At 43.7% G+C, this 16,032-nt stretch overlaps 1 protein-coding gene across 2 annotated transcripts in view; it reads right to left on the bottom strand.

Moving 5' to 3' along the window:
* LOC126284182 (lachesin-like) overlaps window positions 1-16,032 on the bottom strand; it is a 1,090,923-nt gene that overhangs the window by 119,453 nt on the left and 955,438 nt on the right. For both annotated transcript variants that reach the window (XM_049982939.1, XM_049982929.1), the window contains exon 5: window positions 13,780-13,908. In XM_049982939.1, coding sequence (XP_049838896.1) covers window positions 13,780-13,908 — 129 coding nt within the window. The remainder of the gene's footprint in view (window positions 1-13,779; window positions 13,909-16,032) is intronic.

The raw sequence follows: 16,032 nt of genomic DNA on the forward strand, positions 1-16,032 counted from the left end.
CAAACCGTCATCGAACCCATCGTTCTACCATTCCTAGACGGGCAAGGGAACTTGCTGTTCCAACAGGACAATGCACGTCCACATGTATCCCGTGCCACCCAACGTGCTCTAGAAGGTGTAAGTCAACTACCCTGGCCAGCAAGATCTCCGGATGTGTCCCCCATTGAGCATGTTTGGGACTGGATGAAGCGTCGTCTCACGCGGTCTGCACGTCCAGCACGAACGCTGGTCCAACTGAGGCGCCAGGTGGAAATGCCATGGCAAACCGTTCCACAGGACTACATCCAGCATCTCAACGATCGTCTCCATGGGAGAATAGCAGGCTGCATTCCTGCGAAAGGTGGATATACACTGTACTAGTGCCGACATTGTGCATGCTCTGTTGCCTGTGTCTATGTGCCTGTGGTTGTGTCAGTGTAATCATGTGATGTATTTGACCCCAGGAATGTGTCAATAAAGTTTCCCCTTCCTGGGACAATGAATTCACGGTGTTCTTATTTCAATTTCCAGGAGTGTATATAAGGCTCATCGGTCATTTCACCATCTTCTTCTGTGCGGACGCACAAACATTGCCCGAAGTCTTACGGGAATTAGCGGGAAAGCCGCGAGTAATGAGTATAATGGGCAGGGGCACTATGAATATAGTGCGGGACAATAGGTTGCGAATGTGGGTCTCACGGGAGGCGTGCCAGAGATAAGTCCCTGCAGTCGCACTACCCTCTGTGCCCTCGATGGCTCAGATAGCTGCCGGCAAGGTAGCTCAGCGTGTTGAGTCAGAGTGTTTAGCTACGCTCTGTAATAATAATAAAGAAAAACTAAGTGAACGGATCAACCAACAACCTGAACGGGTGTCATTGGACTTCCTCCATGAACAAATTCACCGAAAAAAAAATGATGGATAGAGCATCTGCCATGTACGCAGGAGATCCCGGGTTCGAGTCCGGGTCGGGGCACACATTTTTCAACCGTCCCCGTTGACTTATATCAATGCCTGTATGCAGCTAAGGTTATTCATTTCACTATAGCTCTGTCACGAACCGGTGGCTACCGAAATATTGAAAAGGTAACCATGAACAGTCTATTTCATTTTCATAAAAGTATAAATACGGTGCCTAAATTATTAATTAAAAGTATTTACAAGTCCTCCTGTTATAATATGTAGCCCAACATTCCCACACTGTGGAGTAGCTTACCGGCTCCTAGGTAGTAAGCCATGTCTGTACGAAGCTTCTATGAAATTCCTCCCTCTGTTTCAGAGCAATGTTACTCCCTTCCCTCACTCACCACGACCACCACAATGCTTGACGCTTGCTTCCTGGTCTCTTAGTGCCTTTTCTATACGTTAGACCGTACATGTACCAAGTTTCCTCAACTGAAGAACTGGACTTTACATTTCACACCTTCCTATCAACACCAACACCTCCGGCGGTTAAATGTCAGCGGAACTGTCACCAATTAGTCCAGCAACCGTCCAACCCGGACGAAGGGGTGCATAATATTAAAAAAATTCTGTATGTTGAAATTTCCTACGTGCGCACATTGATTGTAATTTTAACTGCAAATTCCATATTACGCCACCATTTATTGCACTTCTTTTTTCCAAACCTCCATTCTTGAAAAAATTTTCTCTGGCGTTTCCAGACATAGAAACTAAGCATTCATTATAGATGGCTATTTTGTGAGGAAAATTTCTGGTACTCACCTTTGAATCCCAAGTAGGCAACTATATAAAGAGAAGTTAGGCACACAGACAAAAAATTTACTCTCATACGAACTTTCCTCTGATGAATTACTGACCGTTCGAAAATAGTAGTAGTATACACATATAAGGCATCAGGAACGAACGTAGTTTCTAGTATTTACATGTGAACATTATACTTGCACAGAAAACAGCAAAGTATGTGCTCAGACGGATACTGACAGAAGTTAAAGATGCTGGCAGAAAATGAAAAAAGTATGTAACAGCTAACTACTTAATCTTATTTGGAAGCTTGTGAAACGCGTAAACAGTTTTCAGGGTTTTATAGGGAAATTGAAACAATTTCTGCTTGACAACTACAACTACCACACAGATGAATTGATGAGTAGATAATATGTGTGTCTGAGTGGATTAGTTTAATTAAATATTGTGTAGCAAATACGTAGTCGTCTCGCATCTAGCGTAATTTAAAGGGAAAACGTAGCGTATTAATAGAGGTACTAAAAAATTCCAAATAACAGGGAATTTTTGGAATTACGAACTACAGAAACAGCAAATAACTGAAATTTTAATGCGAAGTAATTGTTCTATTTACGATTCTCAAATATGGAACGTACTTCTCTGTTAGTCTCTCATTCGACTCCACGAACTGATACGTTCCTAGCTAGTTACTCTGTCAAAATTGACGGGTATTCTTATTTTCATGGCTTCTTTGATGATTAAGTCCTATTAAGCTGTAGCATGGCTTCGAATGCTTGCGCATAGGACACTATCGACATCCTCTAATTCCACTTTATCACTCTGATCTTGCAGATACTGTTTATCTTATACTATTTTGACGTAACAAATTCACCAACGATATATTACGAAACACGTGAGACCCAATAACTTCGTCTTTATATCTACAAATTACAGTAAAAGACATATAAAAGACGCCCCATGAAGGATTTATCCGTATTGGAGTGGAAATCGGTAGACGTGATTTACATGTACAGACAAACAACTGATTGCAATTTTAGAAAATTAGGATGATTTATTGAAGAGAAATAGGTTCATAAACTAAGCAGTTCAATAAAGCATTGATCCATCTCTAGCCCTTTTGTAAGCAGTTATTCGGCAGTTACTGAACTCTTGCACTTCCTCTTGAGGGATATCGTGGCACATTCTGTCCGGTTGGCGTGTCACATCGTTGAAATACCGACTTGACTGGAGGATCCTGCCCATAATGCTTCAAACGTTCTCAGCTGACGAGAGATGCCGACGGTACTGGCTTTGCTGTGGAAAGAAATGGCACTCCAGACTGTGACCCCTGGTTGTCACGTCATATGGCGGACGACATTCGGGTTGGTATCCCACAGCTGTCTCCGCCCGGCGCCCAGTTTTAATCTGCCAGGAAGTTTCATATCAACGCACACTCCGCTGGAGAGTGAAAATCTCACTCTGGAAACATCCCCCAAGCTGTGGCTAAGCCATGTACCCGCAATACCCTTTCTTCCAGCAGTACTAGTTCTACAAGGTTCGCAGAAGTGCTTCTGTGAAGTTTGGAAAATCGAAGACGAGGTACTGGCGAAACTGAAGCTGTGAGGACGAGTCGTGAGTCGTGCTTGGGTAGCTCAGATGGTACAGCACTTGCCCGCGAAAGGTAAAGGTCTCGAGTTCCATTCTCGGTCTGGAACACAGTTTTAATCTCTTACGAAGTTTCAAGATTTAAGTGAGTTTCAATGTGGTGTTATAGTTGGTGCACGAGCGATCGGACACAGAATCTCCGGGACTTTCCCTTAGAACCATTTCACGAGTGGACCGTAAATGTCAGGAATCAGATAAAACATCAAAGCTCAGACATCGCTTCGGCCCGGAAAAAATCTTTCAAGAATGTGACCAACGACGAATGAAGAGAACCGTTCAACGTGACACAAGTGCAACCCTTCCGCAAATTGCTGCAGATTTCAGTGCTGGGCCATCAACATGCGAACCAATCAACGAAACGTCACGTACATGGGCTTTGGGAGCCGAAGGCCCACTCTTGTACCCTTGACGACTGCACGACACAAAGGTTTAGCGGCCTCGCTTCGGCTCTTCAACACCAACATTGGACTGTTGATGAATGGAAACATGTTGCCTGGTCAAACGAGTTTCGTTTCAAATTGTATAGAACAGATTGACGTGTAGGGGTATGGGGACAACCTCATGAATCCATAGACCCTACATGCCAGCAGCCGTCTGTTCAAGATGGTGGAGGCTCTGTAATGGTGTGGGAGATGTGGAGTTGGAGTACGACTGCATCCATTCATGTCCACTGTACATTCTTACGGACTTGGGAAATTCCAGCACGACAATGTTACACCCCATGTGTCCAGAATTTCTACAGAGTGGCTCCAGAAACACTCTTATGAGTTTAAACACTTCCGCTGTCCTACATACTCAACAGACGTGAACATTATTGAGCATATATGGGCTGGGCTGCCTTGCAACCTGCAGTTCAGAAGAGCTCTGTACCTCCTCGCACTCATATGGATTTATGGACAGGCCTAGAGGATTCATCGTGACAGTTCACTACTACTTCAGACACTAGCCGAGGTTACGACTCTTCTGCTGGCTTGCGAGGACACTACACCATATTAGGCAGGTGTACCAGTCTGTATTCTACCCCTGGTACCTTCGGACAGAAAAGTGCATTCCAGTCGACATTATCAAATCATTCTGCAAATCTACACGGGCTATAGACGTAGGTTTGTCTTTACTTTACCTGTGTTCTAAGATAATTCATGAGGTCAGTATTTCTCCGGAATCCAAACTGATCTTCGCCAAGGTCGCCTTTACCAGTTCTTCCATTCTTCGGTAAGCGGACATAGAGAGCAAGAGCGGTCCTTCCACATTTCCCTGGCGCACTCCAGACGACGCTCTCGTCTCTGACGAACTCTCGTCGGCGAGGACAACGTGGGCCTACTAAGTTCTACTATTTAAGAAGTCCTCGAGCCCCTCACATATCTGTCAACCTATTCCGTATGCTCGGACCTTCGTTAACAGTCTGTCGAAAGTATTTCGCATGTTTTGAAATAGGGGGTCTGCCTGCTGTCCTTCACCCAAGGTTCGCAGTATATCATGAGAAAAAGTGCAAGCTCAGTTTCGCACGAGCAATGCTTTCTAAATTCGTGATTATTTGTGGACAGCAGTTTTTCCGTCTCAAGGAAGCTTAATATGTTAGAATTTATAATTTTTTTCAATAGTTCTGCAGCACACCGATTTCAATATTACGGGCCTGCTATTATGTGGGTCCATTCTTTTTACTCTTCTTGCATACACGAGTTACCTGTCCAGTCGCGTGGGACCTTGCACCGGACGAGATCGTTCCGATTTCACAAGACTGTACTTTCTAAATGTATAAAGATCAGTTGGCTATCGGTTGCGGTGCACACTACTATCTTCAGGCCATACCCCGGCACGCAGTCGTCGCACTGGCTTTCCAAGTATTTGACACACCTACTAGAGAAGCCAGTGGGACCAATGCGTGCTAAGGGATGGCATGAAGATAGTACTGTGTACCCAAACCGGCAGCCAGTTGACGATGTAAGTAAATTGCGACTGTAGACTAAGACATATACATTTTCAGTACGACACTGGTCGGTGTTCCACCGACCATCTGTCGAGAGTATGTGCAAGACTTTTACTGTGGAAATATTCGCCCGATTTCAAAAGAGTGTAGCTTTCAATACACGAACATACAACCTTGATGTCCTTTTTACATAACATTTTGACTTACCTATCACAAACATTCAATGAAGTGTTAGTAGTAATTGAAATATGCACAATCTGTAGGACAAAGATCACAGTAAAACAGGTCAGGAATAATCCACACGAGAAATAGCTAACTCACGACTGTAACGACTAGCCAACGTCTGTGGACTATGTGTAAAACTCTGTTAAATAGACTCTTAAATGCCAGAATGAGATTTTCACTCTGCAGCGGAGTGTGCGCTGATATGAAACTTCCTGGCAGATTAAAACTGTGTGCCCGACCGGGACTCGAACTCGGGACCTTTGCACGCGAAAGGCAAATGACTTGTAGACCTCTCCTCAAGTAACCAATCAATAACAACACTGATCTTTTTTTAGCCACCTTGTTAAATAGCACTACCACTACTATATCATCGACAATTAATCAAAAAAGTTTCAAATGGCTCAGAGCACTGTGGAACTTATCATCTGAAGTCATCAGTCCCCTAGACTTAGAACCACTTAAACCCAACTAACCTAAGGACTTCACACACATCCATGCCCGAGGCAGGACTCGAGGCTGCGACCGTAGCAGCAGCGCCGTCCCAGACTGTAGCGCCTAGAACCGTTAGGCCACAGGGGCAAGCGACAATTAATCGCTCAGAAGCGGACAGCTACGATGACGGTCGATACGGTGTATTTATTTCAGTGTTCTGAAATGTCGCAATTGTACACCAATAATGACTTTACCTTCAAATTGACACTGGCCTTTAGAAATCTATGAACTTCAGCCATTTCTGTGCTGACACCATCTCACTACTCATACTTGATAACGAACGAGCGACTGAGGTTCAAATGGCTCTGAGCACTATGGGACTTAACATCTATGGTCATCAGTCCCCTAGAACTTAGAACTACTTAAACCTTACTAACCTAAGGACATCACACAACACCCAGCCATCACGAGGCAGAGAAACTCCCTGACCCCGCCGGGAATCGAACCCGGAACCCGGGTGTGGGAAGCGAGAACGCTACCGCAAGACCACGAGATGTGAGCGCGACTGAGGTACCGGTACTCACATGAACGGGCAGCTGCCCATGTATCACATCATATTGCTCAGTTTCTCAGAAGCTGAAAAATACTCGACAAATATCGTTGAAAGATTCCGAAAAAAAGTGGGTAGGCTTTTTACTAGACTATCTCATGCTAAGCCCAATAGCTTCTCTGCACCTTATCTCCCACATCACCTCTCCCACCACTACTACCGTTTCCTGCTATAAATACTTTGCACACTGTTACTACAGTTCCACGAACAGTTTGCTTCTGAATACGAAAGTCAGCTTGCACTGGAACTGCATTTTATTTTCATTTGTACCTGTCTTAACTTTTTGTACCAGCAATAACAAACTAGTCCTTTCCATTTCTTGGAACGGTTTGGATCTTTGTCTCACGGTACACTGTATTTCTATGCATTCACAACTTTTGAAAAGACACCCACCATAGCTCTTGTGCCACCAACTTGTGTTAGTTTTTATTACTAATTGGTGTCAGCCAATTAGTAATTCATTATCTTGTTTGTACTATAATTTTATATTATTTTGTGATTTAGTTTTAATTATATTAATTGCCCACTGTGACGATAAACGGCGCCAATGTTGCTACTATTCTGCCGCCTGATGACAGGCATTACAGCTGCGTACGTTGGTATTTATTTTACGTTCTAAATTTTAAATATAGTGATCATTTTGTTGTTGAACTTTCATTATCTATTCAAGTCTGTTATTCTACATTAACAAATTCACTTTTAGGTTTTTGATGTACGGCGCCACATTATTATTGTGCCACCTGACAACAGCCATATGGCTTTGTTATTTACTGTTTCTGTTTTAAACTGAAAAATAGTTTGCAATCTTTCTTAGTATTATAGTGTTATCATGTGTATTTGCCTATTGTATTTTTATAATTTAATTTTTGGACTATGGTGTCATTTACGACAAACTATGGCGCAACCACCGCTCTTATATTGCCATTTTGCGTGAATGCTCACCTCTAAAGTTTCATGTTATGATTTTCTCACTAGCTTGTTTATGAGTAATACGTGCACATCTTGTAAACTTTTACGTGCAACATGATGCGCATAGGTATGTTTTTGCATAAAGTACCTCGTGTGTAAAACTGAAGGTTGTTCTTTTTTTTCTTGACTGACCTGATTGTGTTATGTAATTACCATGTACCTTCACAGTCTTTAAGAGGTACCTGAAGATGAATGAGTGAGGAACGTGGCATATTACGAGGAATAAAAAGATGTTCAAATGTGTGTGAAATCTTGAGGGACTTAACTGCTAAGGTTCATCAATCCCTGAGTTTACACACTACTTAACCTAAATTATCCTAAGGGCAAACACGCACACCCAAGCCGGAGGGAGACTCGAACCTCTGCCGGTATACGAGCAATAAGTTATTCTATTTCTGGAGCACGGCTTTTTGACTAGCGCCCAATCCAGCATTTATGCAGTACAACTGTTAATTATTAACATGTCGCCTGCTTCCTATGTGACTTTATGTCACAGTTGTCTTAGCTTTTGAGGAACTTACTACGTATGGTACAAATTGAATCTAATCTCTATGTTAGCTGAGGTACACTACCAGCGAACCACAATTTCTTAGGAAACGTTAACTTCCTAAATTGCCCAAAGTTAACGGCATTATTAATTCGGAGGGAAGCAGATCACTGTTATTTTTTGCATTTTACAGATATGAGTGTTATGTCTTCTGTGGCCATCGGAAACAGAGACGAATTCGAAGTGTGCGTTCTACTATTCGGAATAATTAAAACCTAGAGGAGGCCCAATCTTTCTCCGGAATAAAATCGCGGTGATTTCACGAGCAGTAAATGAATTTCTGGGGATTTAGAAGGCCATTTATGCCTCTGAAAGCGACCATCAATAAAATGGGCCTACGCGCCTTATAGTCAGTCCTCTTTCTGGGGGGTGGGAGGAGTTGATTCACTGTCAGTGACAACGGTTAGCCGATGGTTCCCTAGCGAGTGATCAGGGCTGATGGTGAGGGTGTGGGAAGGAGGGGGGGGGGGGTTATGGAGAGAAGCCAGAGGCCACTGGGCGGCTGTTTCCGTGCCAAGACTGCGGAGGTCGTCTTTCACCCTGACAGAGGGCCGGTCGGCGCAAACGTCATATGCCTTGCCGGCTACTCAGGCCCTAAAATACTACCGCTCTACGGCTGACCTATGGCCAGCGAGACGAAGGGCCTGTGGATGATTTATTTTTCTTCTAGTATCGTATATATGTTAGCTTCGCCGCTTAACATCGGAATGCTTTCTCATAGATATTACTGATGGCGCCAAAAGCTAAAGAAGAACGACCCTAACCAGAAAGATAGCGTTTAAAATCACTGTACTGCAAATAAGAGAATAGTTTTAAAAATTATAACCGTTTAAAAACCACGACATATTGATCGTCCTGCAGGTCTATCCATCGTTACGCACATGAAATTGCATCCAAAATGATTTTGCAAGGAACTCAGGCGTACGTTTTCCTTCAGGTTTCCATACACTTTTCCTTTTGTATATCGCCATAGGCAAAAATTACAGAGAATTCCGACGAACTAGGTGACCTCACACCTTTGCTTGCTGTGCATTCTGTTGTCAGGGCTTCGTGCGGGACCCGCGAGAAATACGGGCCTTGCAACAAACTTGTGACGTCACACCACTCTCGTTGTCCGCCATACTTCGCGAACTTTCGGCTCCGTGCAGGGCCCACAGGGAAATCAAAATTTCAATAAAAAGGTACCCACTAAACGTCATAACTTTATCGTTTGCCGTCGAGAGCTTTCGTGAATTTAAACACGCAGTTAAGAATTATTAACGTCATTGGAAATAGTTACTCGCTCCCCGCCAGAGACGGCTGCTGCCATTCGTAAGATTTGCAGTGTTACGTCCTCTGACGTAAGCGTCCCTGCCTGCCCTTATGGGTCTCGACTTCTTGAGTGCGATAACTGAACTAACGGAACCTGAGTACGAAGCTTCAAATATTTATCATGAAGAGGAATTTGATGCGCAGTGAGCATGTTTCCAATGAAACAGTAGCGCAGAGTTTGGCTATTCACATGACCAAGCTCTACTATAAAGTGCACTGTTGTCTCAAGTACAGCAAGACGAGACTACACTTGACACCTTCTATGCGAAAGTGGCGTGGCATAGTGTTTCGATTAAACTGCAGTGCATAAAAAATTAAATTATCAACTCCGCTGAGTACCGTAAGGCATTGAGCAATCCAGCCAAGAAAATCTGAGAAATCGGATATTTTCTTCGTGTTGCTGTAATTTTCTGCAAAAGTTTTGGAACCGATACCGCAGTTCGAAGTGTAGTTTTATGATGACACGTAAAATTGGAGATAATGGCACCGAACGGCCATTTTACTATCAGCTTTTGAGCAATACTTTCGTCAGGAATATTGGAGTGCGAGTGTATTTGATGGAAAATTTTATGCCTCCTTTTGATGAAGCAGCACGCATTCAATCTTAAAGTTTTAGCAGACAATAAAGCATACGGCACATTTTACTTGAATAAATCAGAGAACGAGAGAAAATCCTCACAGTAGTGTCATGCAACAGGCAACAGCTCAATGAACAATTAAAGAACGAAATCGTCACTCTGCAGCTAAGTGTGCGATGATATGAAACGTTTTTGCAGATAAAACTTTGTGTAGGACAGAGACTCGCATTCGAGACCTTCGCCACCCGCAGGCAAGTGCTCCATCAGCACTTGCCTGTGAAATTAAAAGGTCCCGAATTGGTCGGGCACACAATCTTAATCCTTCATTAAGTTTCATATGAGCAGTTAAAGGATGTTAAAATTTTATCTTGTACCATCACAGTAGCTTCCCTCTCGGAATGTCACAACTATGTCCTTTGTGTCTAACAGGGAACCGGACTCAACGCTGTAAACTATTTGTGCTTTTCTCGCCCCAATATACACTCCTGGAAATTGAAATAAGAACACCGTGAATTCATTGTCCCAGGAAGGGGAAACTTTATTGACACATTCCTGGGGTCAGATTCATCACATGATCACACTGACAGAACCACAGGCACATAGACACAGGCAACAGAGCATGCACAATGTCGGCACTAGTACAGTGTATATCCACCTTTCGCAGCAATGCAGGCTGCTATTCTCCCATGGAGACGATCGTAGAGATGCTGGATGTAGTCCTGTGGAACGGCTTGCCATGCCATTTCCACCTGGCCCCTCAGTTGGACCAGGGTTCGTGCTGGACGTGCAAACCGCGTGAGACAACGTTTCATCCAGTCCCAAATATGCTCAATGGGGGACAGATCCGGAGATCTTGATGGCCAGGGTAGTTGACTTACACCTTCTAGAGCACGTTGGGTGGCACGGGATACATGCGGACGTGCATTGTCCTGTTGGAACAGCAAGTTCCCTTGGCGGTCTAGGAATGGTAGAACGATGGGTTCGATGACGGTTTGGATGTACCGTGCACTATTCAGTGTCCCCTCGACGATCACCAGAGGTGTACGGCCAGTGTAGGAGATCGCTCCCCACACCACAATGCCGGGTGTTGGCCCTGTGTGCCACGGTCGTATGCAGTCCTGATTGTGGCGCTCACCTGCACGGCGCCAAACACGCATACGACCATCATTGCCACCAAGGCAGAAGCGACTCTCATCGCTGAAGACGACACGTCTCCATTCGTCCCTCCATTCACGCCTGTCGCGACACCACTGGAGGTGGGCTGCACGATGTTGGGGCGTGAGCGGAAGACGGCCTAACGGTGTGCGGGACCGTAGCCCAGCTTCATGGAGACAGTTGCGAATGGTCCTCGCCGATACCCCAGGAGCAACAGTGTCCCTAATTTGCTGGGAAGTGGCGGTGCGGTCCCCTACGGCACTGCGTAGGATCCTACGGTCTTGGCGTGTATCCGTGCGTCGCTGCGGTCCGGTCCCAGGTCGACGGGCACGTGCACCTTCCGCCGACCACTGGCGACAACATCGATGTACTGTGGAGACCTCACGCCCCACGTGTTGAGCAATTCGGCGGTACGTCCATCCGGCCTCCCGCATGCCCACTATACGCTCTCGCTCAAAGTCCGTCAACTGCACATACGGTTCACTTCCACGCTGTCGCGGCATGCTACCAGTGTTAAAGACTGCGATGGAGCTCCGTATGCCACGGCAAACTGGCTGACACTGACGGTGGCGGTGCACAAATGCTGCGCAGCTATCGCCATTCGACGGCCAACACCGAGGTTCTTGGTGTGTCCGCTGTGCCGTGCGTGTGATCATTGCTTGTACAGCCCTCTCGCAGTGTCCGGAGGAAGTATGGTGGGTCTGACACACCGTTGTCAATGTGTTCTTTTTTCCATTTCCAGGAGTGTATTTCTGTTCTCTACTCTCCATCTTATTTGTTAATTTCAGCAGTTATTCGTCGCTCTACTTCTGACCAGGTAACATCTTTTGTATTGTTTTCATATGTTTCTGTTAGATGTTACTTCCCATGGTCCACAACAAAGTAATGAGAAAATTGCTTATCGTTAATCAGACCTATAACTGTCAAATTCCACTTATTCATAGCAATGCATAATGACATTATTATTACTATATTGTTATTCCCAGCTACGGAGCATGACTGAAACAATTTTGCTGATGTACTTGCTTTCTTCTTCTCCCAAAATCGCTTCATCTTTTCACCGTACCTTTCCTTACGTTCTGCTGCCCACTTTCTCTTAGATGTAGCACTTGGTTTAGTTTTAAACTGATGCTTGTCTGCCAAAGTTCTGAGTGTAGCTCTGTCCTCCAGAATTATTTATCTAATGCTTGTTTCCTCAAGGTTTTCTTCATTCACGCTTCAAGCTGCTTTTAGCTTTCCTTAAGACAGGAAGGCAGAGAACTGTTTTGGTCTGTCTACTATCGTTCATTCTTTTTTTTACTGAAAGTGTCCGAGATTTCCTCTACATTTTGATACAACTCCTTAGACGTCTGTCTCACCCTGTTCCCTCAACAACAACCGCCCTAAAATTTTTGCTAGGTATATTTCTTTCTTCTTTTTATCTGTCTATAGTTAATGATCTACCTCCAATGATTACATTCTCTGGTTTAACTATTGTTATGTAGTGTTTTAATTTTACATTAAGAAATATTGTTTTTTATTGTACGTATCCCATGTAATCCTATAAGATTGAGTACTTCAATTGTTCTCTATTTGTGGTCTTCACGATTTGTTTCCAGAGAGTTAGGTGATTTCTCTTTCTCTTCTCTCTTGATATTTTTTGTCAGACAGTGTAAAAGTGGAAAGTTCATCTAGGTGTCGGGGAAGACTTTCGATGTATTAGGATTTCTGATAAGAAATTTTGAGTTCCTTTTAACTGCTGTTTCTCTGAAGTTTGAAACGACATTTAGATCGTCTGTATAAGCCAGACTTCCCTAAATAAATTTGAGTTTTTCGTAGTCTGTCAACGGTTATTCCTTTTACTTCTCTTTCCTGTCTCCTAATTAGTTTTTATATTACAACACCCATGCTTTTGTATCGAAAGTTTCAGTTTTTTAGCCTTGGAATTGGTTCCACACACCATCTACCTTTCCTAAAACCAGCTTTATATTAGCCCATTATATAGTCTGTTTATGTTCCAAGCATTTTAAGTATGATTTCTGAAATGATTTTGTAACTAACTGGCAGAAATGAAATTTCTCGGTAGTTATTTATATGAGTCGTAAGTTAATTATTACCATTGCATTTTCCTTTCTTCTAGCACACCAACTTCACTCTGTAACTATGTGACATTAATTCAATCCAAGCTATCAATATGTGGTTATAATTATTACGCACACAGTGTACATATCATTGTATTTCATGGCATTATGGTTCAGTGACGACAGTACCGTCGTCTTCTAAGCCAGTATTGATTAAATATTTACACTTGCACTTGCACTTGCGTGGTAATGTTCAAATTATTTTGTAAACTTCCATGAAAGCCAGATAAATCTGTCGAAGAAGGTCAAGTGAAATAACGATGTCAGTTGTTGAGCTGACGACTGAATACTATTTTGAAAAATAAAAATAAAAATTACACACCAGAGACACTGAAAAAATAACAGCTACGAATAAAATCATAGATCGTAATGTGTATTCACTGAAGAAGTCTGGCTGAATGTAAGAGAGCCTCTAATTCTCTGAGGTGAAATTAATGAATTAAATAAATTACTTAGTTAATTATTCTTGTAACGTGATCGGAAGATTGGGCGATCAGGAAAAAGTAAAGTCACGAAATGGATTCGCTTTTATCTTGGAGACACTGTGAGAGCCACGTGGAAACGTCAGGAAGTAACTCACACTCAACGTCGACGATGATCCGCTTGCTGACGGATGGAGGCACTGAGTTACTGGCGATGCACAGGTAGGCACCCATCTCCGTCCGCGAGATGCGCGTCAGGTTGAGCTTCTCCCCGTCGTATACGTTCACTGAAAAACAAGAACCATACGTTTTTTACCAGAGAACAAGATGAGTACTTTCAGGAAAAATGACATTGCCAAGCAACAAAGGATCTTCTTCTTATCAAGGAGCAATGTCATACTCAGGTAGAAAAACACATCGCAAGCAGAAAATCGGACCAATCGGACCACAGAGGCATATCGGCCTGAAAAAATCCTGAAACGTAATGTACGAGAGGCGTTCAGTAAGTAATTCTATACTTTTTCTGAAAGTAGGTTGGTCCATTCAAGATTCCACAACACCATATTATTTCCAATTCCTTTGGTTGCAAAACCCTACTTTTCAACATAATCTCCGTTTGATGCGACGGCCTTATGCCACCTTTCTGGGAGGGCCTGTATGCTCATATGCTACCACTCTACCAGTCGATGTCGGCATTGCATCAACAACCTCCCCATCATCTGCATAATGCTTCCCGCGTAATGCATCATTCATTAGACCAAACACGTAGAAGCAGGAAGGCGATGAACCCAGCGGGCACACGCCTTTGAGTACTACAACTGGTGGGCCAGCGCGACAGCACTACCGCCGAGATTTCCTGTTGAGCAGCAAAGTGTTGGATTGTGATCCGTCGATCACCTCGAATAAAAGTGTGTCCGCACTTTCCAACACTGCGAGCCAGAGGCCGGTACGCGGGAGATCGGGCAGGTTTGCAGGACTTTATTGCGATGATGGCAGACACCTCGCCCAATCACTCACCGTGCTTTTGTTTCCTGCTAGATCTCCTGACGCGTTCTCAAAGCGCCTATGAACATCTGTGATGCTCTGGCTTTTCTCCAAAAGAAACTCAGTGACAATTCTCTGTAAGGTGTCTCCGATACAGGAGCCACTTTGAAAGGTACGTATAGCGCCGCCAACTAGGGGAACTTCATGAAACTATAGAGGAAGAAGAGGGGTTATTGCACGGTGTCCCTCAACAAATATCGCAATTTTTCGCCGAAAACGACCGAAGAAAAAATGTATTACATTGCGTACTCAAAGTCACTCGTATATCAACTAGCAGCAGCAACACCCACAGTCCTGCCTGAAATCTCAAGAACATTTCATGATTTACTTCGAAATTAATATGAGATGTCAACTTCCACGACATACCCTGTTCGCTGTTACTATATCCCAGGTCTTCACACACAAACAAAGAAACGTTTCTGTTTCTGTTATCGTACTTTTACTCGCGTCAGTTTTTCCTATTAATTACGCTTAACCCTTTACGCCGGTGCCAGCTTTCGTAGCTGAGTGGTTGTCAGTATGGTAGCCAAGCGTGTTCGAGTATGGCACTGCCCACGCTCTGTAATAGAAAAAGCTCAATAAAATTTCTTATCGATAAAATTTGAATGAAGTCTTGTGACATCCGCACAGAACAATGATGAATAAAGAAAGGAATGGATCAAATGAAAGAAAGAAAGAAGGTGTCTAAAATTTGTCACCTCATACAACTGCCATGCACACCACTTTGGTTCAAAACCCGCACTACCTCCGATTTTCATTTATGGGAGGACTAGACAGGGACTCAATTAGCTTGTTGATGCCAATTAAAGAGCTTCTTGAATGAGAAGTGACGGATCCAAAACCTGCAAAACCGACAACAGCCGGGGTAGTGTTGCACTAACCCACGCCCCACATATCCAATGCGCATGACGCCAGTGGCAGAGGATGACACGGCCGTGGATCGGTCCCGAATGGCCATACTGTGGTCAGAGCAGTGGAGTTCAGACATGGATATGATACTTTCCCACCGGTGTATCACAAGCCAAGACCCAAAGACATGATTTACGTAACAAATGTTACTGGCGCTGTAGATGTGTTATTAACATTGTGATGGGTTTCAGTTCCATCGAACAGTCCTGAGATCTCATAATTTCGATTACATAAGTTGGCCGTCCGATTCGTCAACACCGGTTACTGTTGTGGATGACGTAATCAGATCTGAAGAAGTTCCGGTGGAGCCGAAATAGGTCACAAGTTTAAAACTACACGCGATCTAGACTCACTGACAATAAAATATGATATGCAAAACCATTGACTACGGATTTGTGTATAATTTCAAGCAGACTGCTCTGAAAAGATACAGAAAGTAATGTTAGATTACGAATTCA

This window comes from Schistocerca gregaria, chromosome 1, assembly GCF_023897955.1.
Source record: "Schistocerca gregaria isolate iqSchGreg1 chromosome 1, iqSchGreg1.2, whole genome shotgun sequence".
NCBI lineage: Eukaryota > Metazoa > Arthropoda > Insecta > Orthoptera > Acrididae > Schistocerca > Schistocerca gregaria.